The 14901-nt window shown below is 48.8% G+C and overlaps 1 protein-coding gene across 2 annotated transcripts; it reads right to left on the bottom strand.

Annotated features, from left to right (window-relative positions):
• Nucleotides 1–1886: 1886 nt before the first annotated feature.
• On the bottom strand, nt 1887–13908 carry LOC101392258 (MHC class I polypeptide-related sequence B-like). Of its 2 annotated transcripts, XM_087438318.1 has the most exons (7): nt 12591–13908; nt 6665–6928; nt 6107–6394; nt 5627–5701; nt 5257–5535; nt 5009–5143; nt 1887–2454 (listed from the first exon to the last, which is right to left on the bottom strand). In XM_087438318.1, exons 1-7 carry the CDS (start codon nt 12658–12660, stop codon nt 2225–2227), a joined length of 1341 nt encoding a protein of 446 aa, XP_087294444.1. In that variant the 5' UTR covers nt 12661–13908; the 3' UTR covers nt 1887–2224. The 2 variants fall into 2 exon arrangements, with proteins under 2 accessions (XP_087294444.1, XP_087294445.1); XM_087438319.1 differs by lacking the exon at nt 5627–5701 and having other exon boundaries at nt 12591–13902.
• Between the last annotated feature and the right edge of the window lie 993 nt (nt 13909–14901).

Below are 14901 nucleotides of genomic sequence, written 5' to 3'. Positions count from 1 at the left end.
AGCCTTTATACCTTGCAGGATGAACTCTGTGGGGATGCTTTTATCAGAAGGGGGCTTGGGGCAAGGCAGGCACTAAGCTCTTCATAGATGCAGTGCCAGGACAGCAGATTTCTATTCCTGAACTTAGATGTGTCTCTACTCCTAATGGATTTTTCTACCATCTCTGCTAGGGGGTAAGGTCCTCATCTTAGCATCTGGACAATTCCTGGATATAGAATGATATTTCGTCACAGTCAGAAACAGGAGATCAAGCAAAGGAGCCAGTATCTGAAATAGATCAGAAACAGAAATAGACCAGAAATAGCACAGGGTATATGCTTGGAAATTTGGGGAGAGAATGTTTTGGAGAATATTTACTTATAATCATTAATATCACTGCTTCCCCAGAACCTTAGCCGCCAGCACCAGGCCTGCGCTCCTACCACAGGACAATCACTGTGCTTCCTGGCTGACTGTACTCTAGGGATTGTCTTAAGGCCGTGACCCAGTATGGGCTGCTAAGCATCAGAAACACAGGGCAGCTTATGCACAGTCATCCTGTCCTAAAGTGGGGTGGATTATCTGAACACAAATATTTCTGACTCTGCAGCCCAAAGGAGTAAAATAGATTCTGAAAGCGCTGTTTGGACACTAATTAATAAATATAACCACATAAGGGAAAAATTCTACCTCTTTGTTTCTATGACTGTGATTACTTTTTACCTTACAACTGAGACAAATTCTAACTGATACGTATGTGTATCAATTTAAAAAATAATTATCCGGAATGCATTTAGAACAAGAAATTGACATAATGTTATTTCTGTTTTGACAAAAACACATTTTTCTATAAGTGTCATCTGCTGAAGAACTTACCTAAATTTTAATTAAAAATACCAAATGGATTTAGGAATTCAACAAACCTGAGAATGACATACATTGCAATAGAAATATGAACAAAATTCTTTTTTTCCATATTTATTGGGATGTAATAGACCTACAGCGTTGTATAAGTTTAAGGTGTACATTATAATGACTTGCCTTACATATATTGTGAAATGATTGCCAGAATAAGTAGTTAACATTCATTACCTCATATAGATGCAAAAAAAAGAAAAAGAAAAAAAGACTTCTTTTCCTTGTGACAAGAACTCTTAGGATCTACTCTCTCAGCAACTTGTAAACATGCCCTCCAGCAGTGTTAACTACAGTCATCGTGTTGGTGTTGTGCGTTACATCCCCAGTGCCGAGTCTCTTATAACTGGAAGTTTGTGCCTTTTGACCACCTTCATCCAATTCCCCTACTCCCCACCTCCCGCCTCTGGAAACCACAAATCTGATCTTTTTTTCTATGAGACACCACCCATCTGTGTGCCCCAAGACCAGCAGTCAGGTGGGCAGAGCATCAGGTGAGGAATATCTCACCTCCCCACCTGCCTTGCACAAATCAGCCTGAACTGATGGAGGGAGATGCTGATGCTTGATTTATTCACCCACATTCTGTGTTCATTTAATTCTCTCATCACCTCAGTCCACATATCCCCAGCAGTCACTTCACTGTGGAAGCAGACCGGCCCCTAATCTTCATAACCAGGAAACCCCGAAAGCACTGTCCCCCTCCCCTGGTATCACACCTCAGCTCTGCTGCATCACGAGGGTCTCAACTTCGCAGGCAGATTTTCCCCTCACAGGGTCACCCCTGAACATTGGCCCCAGATGTCCCATCCCATCTTCTCCCAGCCCTTTAAACTTTACTGTGAACCTGTCACTCACTGGGAGCTTGGGGGAGAGGAAGGTGGAGATGTTTTAGTGCTGTGTCAAGGCATCGAGATACACCTCCCCCTCTCCCCAGAACCTCACACTCTGTCCCTTCCCAGGCACGTGAAGTAAAACACAGACCAGATATGTATGTTGAAAGAGCATTTAAACACTTACAATAGGAAATTATACAGACGTGGTAGATATGAAGTAATGCATATACGAGTATGATGGGGGGTGAATGGACTTCCAGGTGCCAGGAAAGCTGGTATTGGACTCCTCAGGAAGAACCATGACAAAGGAACTTACAGATAATGCTCAGTGACAATAATATAATTATTATAGAGGTAATACACTGTAACATAAAATAACAAAAATATTGTTAAATAATGTACTGAGCTGCAAATTATGTTATATATGACATAATATACGTGTTATATATATTAACAGTTTTGATTCTGCCAACCAAAACTGGAAATAAATACTGTTATTTCCCCCATTTCATAGATGAGGAAACCGAGGCACCAAGAGGGAAAGTGCTGGTAAGACCAGAGCAGGGAGCTGAATTCAGGCCTCCTGGCTGCAGACTCTGTGCTCCCTCAGTTGAATCAATGGACTCAGGGGCTGACAACAGAGACTGAAATCCCAGCTGGCTGGTGTCATTCAGGTCTGTTGGTGGCATCTGGCGGTGACCCAGGTGTTGTAGGCTAAGGAGCTCTGGGGGAAAGAGAAGCCAATAAATGTACAGTTGGTTGCAGAATATTGTTTCTTATTCCCTCAGGAATGCTCTTTCAGTTGCCCCAGAATCAGATTCTGCATTTCTCTAGGGAAGATAGCACCCCTACTTTTTCTCCCTCTCACCACATATTTCCCAGCCCTTGCTGGTCTCCTCCCAAGTCTCCCAGTCCCTGCTTCCACCACTCACCATGCAGGAACAAGAAAGGGCCACAGGACTAAAGGACAACACCCAGGACTGGAAACCCACTGCCTTCCCCTCCTCTCAGCCCCCACCAATCCCCCAACACAGTGGGAGGCCTCCCTGAAAGACAGGCCCCTGCTCCTTGGTCCTCCAGGCCTGGGAGTGGTCACACACAGCTCCTCCTCTCCTTACTTCTCAGCCTCCTAACCTGCACAAGCACCTGCCCACAGGGCCGGGGTCTGCTCCACTGGCCCCACTCAACCACAGGCACTGACCTCCCCCTGCAGCTCAGCCTCCTGCCCTGAGCCAGCAGCTCTGAACTGGAAGACCCATCAGGAAGCTCAGGTGACCAGCAGGCCCAGCCCAGAAAAACTGGGCTGCTGTGGGGTCTGGACCTGACCTGACCCTGGAGGACCCCATGCTCGCAGAGGCCCAGCCTTGCCTTGACCCTCACACCCGGCCCAGGCTCTCAGGCTGCACTTGGTCTTCTTTGCTCCTTCTGGCCCAATGGCTCCTGGAATGGCACCTCCACCCCGAGTGCTGCTGCGAGGCTGAGGCTGCCCAGGCCTTCCTGCTCCCATTTCTAGCAGGGACTCAACAGGGCACTGCCCTCACTGCCTGTAGGAAATCTGCTTCTCAATCTGGAGTTGGGTTTCTTTCTTTTTTTTTTGCAGGGGAAGATTCTCCCTAAGCTAACATCTGTTGCCAATCTCCCTCCTTTCTTCTTCTCCCCATCCCCCACCAAAGACCCAGTACATAGCTGTGTATAGTTGTAAGTTCTTCTGGTTCTGCTATGTGAGCCGCCACCACAGCATGGCTACTGACTGACGAGTGGCATGGTTCTGGGCCCGGGAACTGAACCCAGGCTACTGAAGCAGAGCCTGCCAAACTTTAATTGCTAGGCCATCAGGGCTGGCTCATGTCGGGGCTTCTTGAGACCCCTCAGCCTGAGGCTATGTTGGCCCATCTCTGCACCTGGGACTGCCACTGTCACCACACCCACCTCCCACATGAAACCCTCCTAGACATGGAGCTCCCTAGCTGAATTCTCGTTTCATTCTATATGCATTGCGAGGACAGTTTTGGAGGAAATCATATTAAGGTTAGCCAGCTGAAATCATAAACATTTCTTTTGGACATCAAAATTTAAATTAAGAATATTGAGAAATGAGCATGTGACTTGCACACTCTTATCTTGGCTAATGCTCCAATGACAAAGTAGGCAACCGTTTCTGCCCCAAGGGAACCAGAACTGCTGATCCTTCTGTGGGGGCTTCCCAGGTGAGAGCAGGAGCAACCACAGACCCGCAGGGGCCCCTGCTCTGAGTGCCACATGGACAGAGCCCCTTGCTGTGGGGCAGAGAGATAAACTCTTCCAGTCTGCTCAGGACTGAGGGCCAACCGTCAGGATATTAGTCTCAAGGGTGAGAACCACCCCCCACAACCTTCACATCGATGTGGTGGGAACAAAAGACCCTAGTCCCTGCATCCCTCACCCCCTTCACTCTTTGACGCACTGGCTTGTTCTTTGCACAAACAGAAAAATCCCTGTTACTGTTTCCTCTCCCCTCAAGGGAAATTATTTTGACCATCCTTTCCTCCAAACCTACAGGCCAGTGACCACCATGAGGAAGGGAACAGGCTCATAGAGGGCCAGGTGAAGCCCCAAGCACAGAATCCAAGCACAGGGTCTGCAAGATGGACAGAAAATGGCCACCAGTGCTAAGGACCCATCTGTCTGTTGTAAATGGGACCTCCCAGCGGATGTCATAGGCAGGGCTCTGGCACCATCCAGTGACCCATAGTTTGGGCCTCGTGCGTCTTCTACTTGGATTCCTCATGGTGGCTGGAGGACTGGGGGCAGTGAGTACAGGCAGGAAGGGACTAGAGGCATCCCCTCTCGTTCCTATGCCTCCCCAGTGTGTAACCCTCCGAGTTGGTCACAGACGCTTTTACTGCTTGTCCCCTCTGATTCCATGATCACCCAGGCCCTCCCCAATCGGCACATGTTCCCAACACATCCCCCGGGGCGAGCTGGTGAGCCTGAATTACAGAGACACAGGGATGAGAGCAGAGCAGGGAGTCACAGTCCTCCCTGCTGCCCAGTCCTTATCCAGAGCAAGGAGAGGCCACAGCTGCACACTCAAGGGCCCCAACGTGACCCTGGTTGTGGGCAGGGCTAAAAGGTATAGACACAGAGGTGGCTCCGATTCTCCTCACAAGTACCCCAACTTGCAGCTCCCGTTACAGAGGCTGGTCGTCTCCACTCCTATTTGTGCAGAGGGAGATAAGAGGGTTCCTACATCCCAGGCAGAGCCCCTCCCATGTCCACTCACTGCCCAGATTTCTCACCTGGGCTCTCTGCAGCCGATGTTGTCTTCTTATTCTTCTTGTACCAAAGGGCAAACAGAGTAATGGAACCAATAACACCAACAACAGTGACACCCAGAATGGCTGGCCATCCACTCTGATGCACCAGGGCCTTTCCTGAAAAACAGCCTTATTATAACCTGGGCACCCAGAGCCACAGGCCTGCTCTCCTCTCATGGCCTTTGATCCTATCGAGGTTGGAACCCCCTCCAGGAACACCCCAGGCTCACCGAGTGGAACAGGGTATGTGCTGTGGTTCCCACTGTGTTCCACGTAGCACGTGAACCTCTGCTCCTCTCCTTGGGGAATCCTTATGGCCACCCAGGTCTGGTAGGTCCCATTCCTATCAGGCAGGACACCCCCAGACTGCTGGACATCTTGGTTCAGGGGTTCCTTATCCCGAAGCCAGGTCACTGAGATGTTCTGGGGAGAGAACCTGAAAGCCCAGCACGTCACGTTGACCACGCCCTCCGCAGCCTGGCTGCAGGTCACGTTCACTGCTGGGGGCACTGGGGAAGAAAGCACAAAGGCAGTGAAGCTGGTGGCCAAGCTCTGCTCCCTCCTAAGGGAGATGGAGAGAACAGGGCTGCCCCTCCCCACCTTTCCAACTCTGGCTGAAGCTCTCATGGACCCCAGACCTTCTCCAAGTCTGTCCTGTACCCTGAAGCCAAATTCCTTTAGAATGGAAAGAGAATGGGTGAGATTGAGGTTCACTCTCCTGGATCCACGTGTTGACGCTGAGGAGGGGGATGTGAGGGACGTCTCTCTATGATAGACAGGCTGGGAGCCAGAGGGACTGGCCCCTCAGTCTGAGGGCTTCCTCTCCTGCCTGACACCCACCTCCCCAGGTTCAGTGTTCTGTCTGAGGGCACACTGCTTTCCAGGATTATGGACACTGGGACAGTTCATTCCTCTCCCCACCTGTGTGGTGTCTTTATCCAGTGGCTTTAACAAAACAGGCAAATCACAACACAACACACAAACAGAACATGTATGCATCCCGTATACAGGGAGGGTTTCAGTGGGCAGAGTTGGGGGAAGGGATCTGGAGGAGAGGAGGGCCCTGCCCCAGGATCATACCTGTTCTCTCCATGAAGCCCATCCAGGATTCCACATATCTCTGCAGTTTTCCACAAAGCTCTCCCTGCACCTGGGCCCAGTAATCCTTGCTTTGAAAGCCATCTGCGTCCCAGGACTTCTTGATCTCCATAGCCACAGTCTGAGCCGAGGACTGGGGCACTGTCCATCCACAGGTCGTGGAGTTATAGGAGAGGAAGAGCTTCCCATCATAGTAGAAATGCCTCAAGCCCCTGGCATGGTTGTCTTCTTGGATCTCGCAGCCCCAAATCTCCTGGAGGGAATGAAAGTCTGCCCCCACCCAGCAGTGACTTCTCCATTCCCTGTGTCCTTCTACCTTCCCTGACCAAGTGAGAAACTCCAGCCAAGGGGCCCTCCCTTCTCTCCTCCATGGCTTCCTGTGCTGGCTGAGTAATGGCCACCTCTGTGCTGAACTCCACAGCCCCCTGTCCTCACCCCCACCCCCATCCAAATCCCGTGGAAAGGCACAGGTCCCTGCTGTTTGCCCCAAACTTTCCTGGAAAAGGCTGCGTATCACTTGTGCCCTCTTCCCATTCTCACCTCCTTTCTGGTCCTGCAGAGCCATGATGTCTGCCAGGGTTCTTCGGAGGTCCTTCCCCTTCTCTGTCAAGTCCTTGGTCTCTGTGTCCCACGTCTCAGCTCCCAGGACAGTTTCTGCACACAGTCCTTGGGGCTCAGCCTTGCCTTTCTCACTGTCATAGTGCAGGCAGGGCTGACCATCTAAGTGCCCCTCAGCAAAAAGTCTTGATTGCACAGATCTGTTGTGGAACACCACTGTGAGGTTATAACGAAGGCTGTGGGACCCTGGCAAAGAGGACACCAGATGAAACTACTTCTTGGAAACAACTGCACATCAGATGTTTAACAGAAAAGTTCTGCTGTCCTGAGCTTCTCAAGGTCTTGAGGATGCAGAAAATGCACATGTGCAAAGGGACAAGAATTATATTTCCAATGTAGGAAAGTAGGAAAGGGTAAAGAGGGAGAGAGAATTGAGGAATGGAAAGAAGGGGATGGAGATGGGCAAACATGTGGGACAGGTGCCAGAAGAGGGAGGCACAGGCTGCCTAAGGGAACAGGTAGGAGGTCAAGGCGAGAGGCTGGCCTGCAGGGGGGAAGGGAGAGGCAAGAAGGCCATGGTGAAAGGGAGGTCTCTTCAGTGGGCAGTGAGGGGACGTGAGGGGCCCAGGGTGGGAGGGATCCATGGCCAGTTTGACTGTGGTACAAAGGCAGGTTAGGGTGAGATGGGGAGCGAAGGGCTGCTGCCTGTGGTGAAGGCTCATCATGGACAAGGCAGGGCCAAGGGATGCTGTGGCAGTGACGCAGAGGGCATGAGGGGTGGATTGTGACACAAGGGTGTTTAGGGTAGGCCAGTACCGCTGGGGGAGGTGAAGGTGTGGGCCTGGGCCCAGAGTGGAAGAGGCATGGAGAGAACTCAGGTAGGGAGGTAGAGGACCTGCCTGTGTCACCTGGGGACAGTCGGGTGGCAGGATCTCAAAGAGTCAGTGCAGTGTGTCCGCAGGTAGTTTAGAGTTAGAAAGGAGAGGGAGGGATGAAAGAGAAAATAGAACTTAAATGCCAAGGTGCACGGCCGGGGGAAGGACCCACATAGTGGGAGTGGTTCTGTGAGGTGGGGCAGTTCCTACCTCCAAAGAGCATTCGGTTAGACCTCCAGCACAGGTCTAACTGGGGTGGTGCTGGGAGAAGGCCCACTGTAGGGAAAGACCAGAGCCAATTAAGGGCCATAAACAAGGATTTTGGATACATGGTGTAGGGAGTGAGAGCCCAGTAGGGTCAAGGAACCAAAAGGGGCAGGGGATTGAAGGCCAAAGATTAGTTGGACCAAGAACAGTTTGCAGGTCTGCAAGGAGTGGAGAGATTGAAAGGATTAGTGGCAGCAGGGAAGATAATGCTGAGGGCCTGGGACTTGGGGGCTGGGGATGAGCATGGTGCAGGGATGACCCTGGGGTAACTTGGGTTAGGGTGGTGACAGGAGAGGAGGGGTGTTCTGGGTGAGGGTGGGGTGGTAATTGCAAGGGCCCCACCAGAGTGGGCTTGTGAGAGATGAGACCTTGGTGAGGGCCCCAGACAAGTGGGCAAGGGGTGGGATTAGAACAAGGTGCCATGGGGGGAGGGGTGCAGAGGGAACAGGGAGAGGAGCCCAGCACCTGTGGAGGGGATGGCAGAGGGGAGAGGTCAAAGGACTGAGGGGGCACATGAGATGGCAGGGGAGGAGGCCAGGAGAGAATATGGCGTGGTAACATTGGCATATGAAAAAATTAGAGATAACATTGGGAAAGGGAAGTGAGAGGGGAGGAGGATGGTGGAGACCAGAGAGGTCACACGAGGAATGCCTTGGCCAGAAGCCTTCAGACTCTACCCTCCCTCAGTGTGAGAGTCAAAGGGGCCACAGTGCCCACAGCAGGAGGAAGTGTGGCTACAGCCTCGGCTCCCCACAGAGCTCCTGGTCACTAGAAAAAGGCCCCTAACTCCAGACACTGAGGCCCTTGAGAGCTGCCTGCCTGGAAAATCCTTGTCACCCCAGGCAGGAATTGAGACATGAGCAGAGAGGACAGTGTTCTGGGGCCTGAGAGGGTGCCCCCCCAAACTGGTGGGAAGTGTGGCCTGAGCCCCACACCTCTAAGGGCCCTTCAATGTCATTCAAAGCCCCAACTCAAGCGGCAGCCCAGGGCCCAGGGCATCAGAAGGACCGAGACATCCCAACATGAAGGCACAGGGAAATGATGCCAGACCTGATATCAGTTCCCCTACATTAAACCCAGCATATATGGGGTTAAAACCAAAAGCACTCATTCTCTTTCCCTGCTTCTCTAAAGTTGCTAATTACCAGTTCTCTAGGTCTGTTACAGGGAAATTGATATCCTGTGAATATCAAGAAGCTAAAGCTTCTCAGACCTCAACTCCTTGGCTTCCTGGCACCAGAATCCACCACCCACCACGGAGACAGAAAACCAATGACACCTGCAGATTCCCTTACCTCGCCATCCTCCTCCCTGCCAGCAGCCTCACAAGGCCAAAGGCAGACAGCTGGGAAAGCGCTGAGCAGCAAGGCCATAGGCTCTCCCTCCCTACAAGCAGCCACATTTCTCACAACCTTTAAAACCCCTCTGCCTCCCATCCTTTGGGGAGATGGGACAAATTTGAGAGCTCTTGTCTCCCGGCTGATGTCACCTAAAATAAAAACTCTTGTCTTGCCATAAGCCTGATGTTCCAGCTTTATTTGGCCCCTCTTGTGTGGCGGGTAAAGAACCTGGGTATGTATCTGGTAACAATTTGGCAAGGGAGCCAGGAGGCTCTTTGCCCATGGCTCCGTGGCCACGGGCTGACTGAGATTTCCTGGCGAATCCGTGGCTCCGCGGCTACAGGCTGACTGGGATTTCCTGGGAAGCAGTCTAGCAGCTGCCTAGGTGATTTGCCCTAGGGACTCTTCCCAGTACTTTCCATCTGACCCGGCACCACTGGCCCTAGGAAACAGGCTCTAGAATTTTTTGTCTGTTTGTGTTTGCTTCTGGTGAGCCAGCAGACTCAGCAGAAATGGGGTAAGTTGGCTTGGGGACACCCATGAACTCTCTTCCCCTCCATCTGGGGTTCCTTCTGTTCGCGGAGGGGCCATCTGGGCACGCACTGGAGTGGGAACAGTTGTAGGACTTTCTACCCTAAATCTGGGAACCGGTTCACTGGTATCTGGTTTTTCTGTGTCTGGATCTGTGCGTCTGTCCATGTCTCTGTATGGGAATGTGCCATCTGTCCCCAACGGGAGCTCCTTGGGGCTGATTCTGAGTAGATGGTCTAATTACAGTTATAAGCCAATGTCTAAAAAGGGATGATTTTCTTTTGTAACACCACGTGGACACAATATTCTTTAGAGTCCAGAGGAAAAAAAAATGGCCAAACAGCGGATCCTTAAGTTGGAAAAGTTTTAAAGAGCTCTGGTCATAAACAGCTGTTTTACTGGTACCTACTAAAAGGAAAATACAATGACTAGTCTTAAGAACTTAGTTAAACTTGGGGTTTCAGCTTCCTTCCATGATCTTACACGTGCTAATGAAGGCATAGAGTTAACAGAGGAGTGAAGGAAAGCTGGGAGGGAAAAAAGGGACTCCTCTCAACAAGCTGGAAATTTTTAGAAGAGTTAAAAAATAATAATAAGTAAATAAGATAATGGATTAAATCGGACTAATATTAAAGGGGGAAAACAAAGAAAAATCAAAAGAGAGGAGTCACAGGACTCATCTCAGCAGGATGGAAATCTCTAGTTATTAAAAATAAAAATAGGAAGCCAGCCCGGTGGCGCAAGCGGTTAAGTGCACACGGTCCGCTTCAGGTGGCCCAGGGTTCCCAGGTTCAGATCCCGGACATGCACCGATGCACCGCTTGTCAAACCATGCTGTGGCAGCGTCCCATATAAAGTACAGGAAGATGGGCACGGATGTTAGCTCAGGGCCAATCTTCCACAGCAAAAAAAATAAATAAATAAAAGAGGACGCCTGGCATTGGATGTTACCTTAGGGCTGATCTTCCTCCCCCAAAACAAAGAAAAGAAAAATAGGATAAAGGGAACAGACATGAATGAAATTAAAACAAAGGTTTTAATAAAACTCTGCCTAAGGTTGGCTGGGCTAAAAGGGATCCCCTATCAGCCCCCCAACATTAAAGGCTCTCAGACAAGACTGTTCTATTGACTGCAGCTTGAAAAATTTAAAAAGCCAAAAGGCAGAAATCACAATGAGAAACCCGACCAACAATTGTTTGGGGCAACAGTTAGGCTGCTCAGGTTAATGAGAAGATAAAGACTAAATTATCTGTTATGTCTGACTGGGAATGCTTCCCCCTACACACTATTGTAATACTGAAACTTGTTAATGGAATCCTAATAAACGTTGTAGTTAGAGGTATAAGAGTTGATAAAATTAAGATAAAGTTTTATAAAAGTTGATATATTTAAATAGGCTTTATGTAAAATGATTACATCTCTTTTGTCTGATTGTATTATAGATTATATTATGAGGAGAGACATTGTGTCTCACTGGGGAAAGGGAATGTTTTCACTGCCTGATATTGTAAAAGCATATAAATCTACCCTTCAGACAATGCTACTTAAACACGCTAAAGGAGATCTCACTTGAAAATCGCCAAAATGGGGCAATTTCAGTTTACCCAAACTGGTGTATTTACATATGCAATTGGAAAAAGCCAGCCACAGAGTTAAACAACCAACGGGAAGCCTATTTTAATTTTTTCAGGCTTCTAAATGAAATCAGGAATACTGTACTGCCACTTTAAAATAAAATAATTAAATAATTAAACATGCCCACAGGGGAAGCAGAAGGATTCTGCTGTTCCTCTCTCCTCTTGCCCGAGCTTCCCCACTTCAACTCCCCCAAATTCCCGATCTAAAATTGAGCAAGTGAAAATAAGTAAACTTTTGAGATAATTTGGAATTGTAATGGCCGTTCTGGGAAACCTCTGTTTCAGATGAGTCCACCTTAAGGGTCATCCTTAAAAGAGAGGATTCAAATCCTCTCACGATGGGATGCAATCTTTGATTAATATACAGAAACTTCGAAAAGACAAAGTTATTCCAAAAACAGCTGTAAAGAGGCCTTACAACAAAAGGAAAAAATCCGTAGTAAATATTTTTGGCCATCTGAGCAGATCCACCTGCTAGAAAAATAGTTTAGATCTAACTATTCCTTTGAGTTTTGTACCTGAGACATGGCTAAAATTTTGAAAATCTCTGTTGGTGTTTATCTGTATCTATATTTATTTGTTTGCCTCCGAATGGTACAGTTTCTAAAGGAGCTCTATTTAATTGGCTTGGAGGAAACACTTTTACAAGTTATTTCTAAATGTAATAGAGCTAGCCCAGATGTCTTTCAAGTTAACATAATATAAAATGATCTTTGGTAAATAAAAGCCTGTTTAAGTTTGCTGGTTTGATTTAAAATAAATATGTTTTCAAAGTTATCAACATTGGACATGATACAGACATGTTATCTCTTACAAAATTTATCATCAAAATTAATAACAGAATAATAACTGTTTCTGTCTGATGTCTCATGAGGTTTTTGTAGACAATCTAATTATAATTATTACGGACAAGAAAACTAAATAGAGGTATAAAAGATAAAAGTTTTTTTAACTATTTGGCTGTCTTTGCCTTCAAGATCTTTGGTTGTCACCTTGTTTAAATGGATAGCTAAACGTTATTTCATGGGAACCTATGATATTATGTTGGTAAATGTTACCAATATAGGTGTTTTGAATTATATAACATTACTAAAATTCTGATCTGTCCTGGTTATCAATCATAATAATAAGATTGCTGAAAAAAGATGAGAATAGCAGGGTTGAGGTGGTGGCAACTGGCCTCGTCCAGTACCCGCCCCTCCCTGGGGAACTGCTCCAAGCTCATCCTAGGCCGAGGACCCCAATGAACCCCACTCACCAGCGGCAGTACCGATGGATGCATAAATGGCAGCGACAGCCAGAAAGGGCAGGACATGGTACAGCCCCATGGCCCTGACTTTGTCAACCTGAAGAGGCCCAGGCAGCAGCAGAAGTCAACTAAGCAGAGGGAAGCCCGCCTCTGAAATTTATTACCAAAACACGCGATCCCTTGGCGCGGCTCACAGACCGTCCAATGAGCAGCAGAGGGAGGGCTTTGCTGTTAACAGCAGAAAAGCCCAAGAAAGGAAGAGGGGAACTTCAGCCAGCGGGCCTGGCCCCAGAGGCAAGAAAAACTCCCAGGCTTGAAAAGCCTGTGATTCAGGATCCCCAGGCAGGTAAGACCCCAGATGAGTACAGCCAAATGTCCCAGGGACAGGCTCTGAGCAGCTGAATGTTAGGGCCACAACCTCAGAGGCACCCAGATCACTGCCGCCCTCCCTAGCAAAGGCGACTCCCTGCGCAGGAGCAAGGCTGGTCTCACAGAGCTCCTGTAAAGATACCCAACTGCTGACCTTTCCCTGGCTTCTTCCTTCCAGAACAACCTTCTGTCCCACACACATCTCCCTCCCTAACCGAGCACAACATTGTTGGCAACATCACCAGTGAGCAGATTTGCAGACCTGTCTGCAGATTTCAGCAACCTCTGCCTCTCAGAAGCAAGGTCCCCAGTTGAATCACTCACATTTCAAACTCTCTTAGATGTTGCTGCCTCCTCTACCTCCCAGTGACTCCAGATCCAGCCAGGTCTCCTTTCCTGCGGCCACATCCTGTGAGGGTCAGAGCTCTCCCGGGGTGGCCTCTCTAGTCAGTCCCTGGGGCATCACAGCCCAATGAGGTGGCTTCCCCCCTTCCACTCCAACAACAATGACTCTCCAGACTCCCCTTTCCAACCTGCCTCAGGACCTCTGGACCCATCTGCCCCTCAAATCCAACAGGTTTACAAGGAAACTACACATCTCCCACCACACCAGCCTCTCCTCCTCCCTTAGTTCTCTTAGCATTACTATCCTTGGTCCCATCTGATTCCCCTTTCCCCTGCCTCATGGACTCAAAGTCAGCTCCTCCAACCTCCTTTCAATCCCACAGCCACTTCCTTAGTCCAGGCTTTCATCTACCTCAGCCTAGAAAATTGCAAAGGCTTCCTGAACACTGTGCCTGTCCCCAGTTATAACCACTAGGCCCCACACCATCCACAGCTGCCCCCTCTGCTGAATTTAACACATAATGCCTCTACTCCACCATCAAAGCCCACAGCTGCCACATCTGCTGCCTGGCATCACCTCCCATTTCTCTGGGAGGTGATGTCCCCTGGACATGTCCCCTGGGTTGCAGTAAAAGTGGACTCCCCCCATCTCCTTACCCTGTCCCACCAGGATGCCACTGCTTAAGCATCTCCCTCCTCTGGATTACTCTCACCTCTGCCTTCCAGCCCATCAGACCTGCACATCCTAAAAGATCATTCCAATTAGATGGTGGTGATAGTGGCACAACCTTGGGATTATAGTAAAATCCACCTAACTGTACACTTTAAAAGGGTGAATTATGTGACATATGAACTATGTCTCAATAATAATAAGAATAATGCTATCCTGAAAGCCTCCTTCTACTGAAAGCTCTGTCTTACCCCCAACACCCATCTTTGGTCTTTGGCACTTCTTGACCATGGTCCTCAATCTTAGCTGCTTTTTAGAACCACCTGGAGAGTTTTTGCTATCCCTATGCCCAGGACAAGGCAAAAACCAATTGAATCAATATCCCTTGGGTTGGACCTAGGCCTTAGTATCTTTTAAAGCTCCCTCAGTGATTCCCATGTGCAGGCAAGTTTTAGAACCACTGGTCTAGCCCATGGTTGAACCTCCCTGATGGTACCAAGTGTGCCCTGCCTTGTACCCCATCTTACCAACTTATCCTCCCCCTATTAGACAGTGAGCCATTCCAGGAGGAGGAACTGAGTTCATTTCACCTTTGTCTCCCCTGCAAATGCTTTTTTAAAGTTGAACTATACCCATCATTACTGACCATTCTGCTAAGACCCTTCTACACTTTTTCTGTGGACAGAAAAGTCATGCCTCAGAAAGTTTTAACAATTTCTTAGATTTCACATCCATTTTTATTAATTACTTTGAACATCACAATTTATTTAGCATGACAGGGATTGGGTACTGTCCCATCTCAGAGAGATTCTTGTCACTGCTAAAGGTCACAAGGGGATTGAGAGTGTAGAGAGGCAGATGGAACCCAGCTCTCCTGAGGGCTGGTCGCAAGCCCTTCCCTCCATGATGTCAACCCTCTTTGAGGACCTCCTAGTG

This window comes from Ceratotherium simum, chromosome 13 (assembly GCF_057802395.1).
Source record: "Ceratotherium simum simum isolate JZ-2026a chromosome 13, ASM5780239v1, whole genome shotgun sequence".
Classification (NCBI taxonomy): Eukaryota; Metazoa; Chordata; class Mammalia; order Perissodactyla; family Rhinocerotidae; genus Ceratotherium; species Ceratotherium simum.
Note: the sequence above shows the minus strand (reverse complement) of the source record. Positions and strands in the feature narration are given on the sequence as shown.

Excerpts from the sequence above, each read along its gene's own strand:
- LOC101392258 (XM_087438318.1), bottom strand. The coding sequence starts at position 12,660 with ATGGGGCTGTACCATGTCCTGCCCTTTCTGGCTGTCGCTGCCATTTAT. Across the intron at positions 6,929-12,590 it reads ATCCATCGGTACTGCCGCTG|GGTCCCACAGCCTTCGTTAT; the intron begins GTGAGTGGGGTT and ends CCTCTTTGCCAG. Across the intron at positions 5,144-5,256 it reads CACATACCCTGTTCCACTCG|GAAAGGCCCTGGTGCATCAG; the intron begins GTGAGCCTGGGG and ends GCTGTTTTTCAG.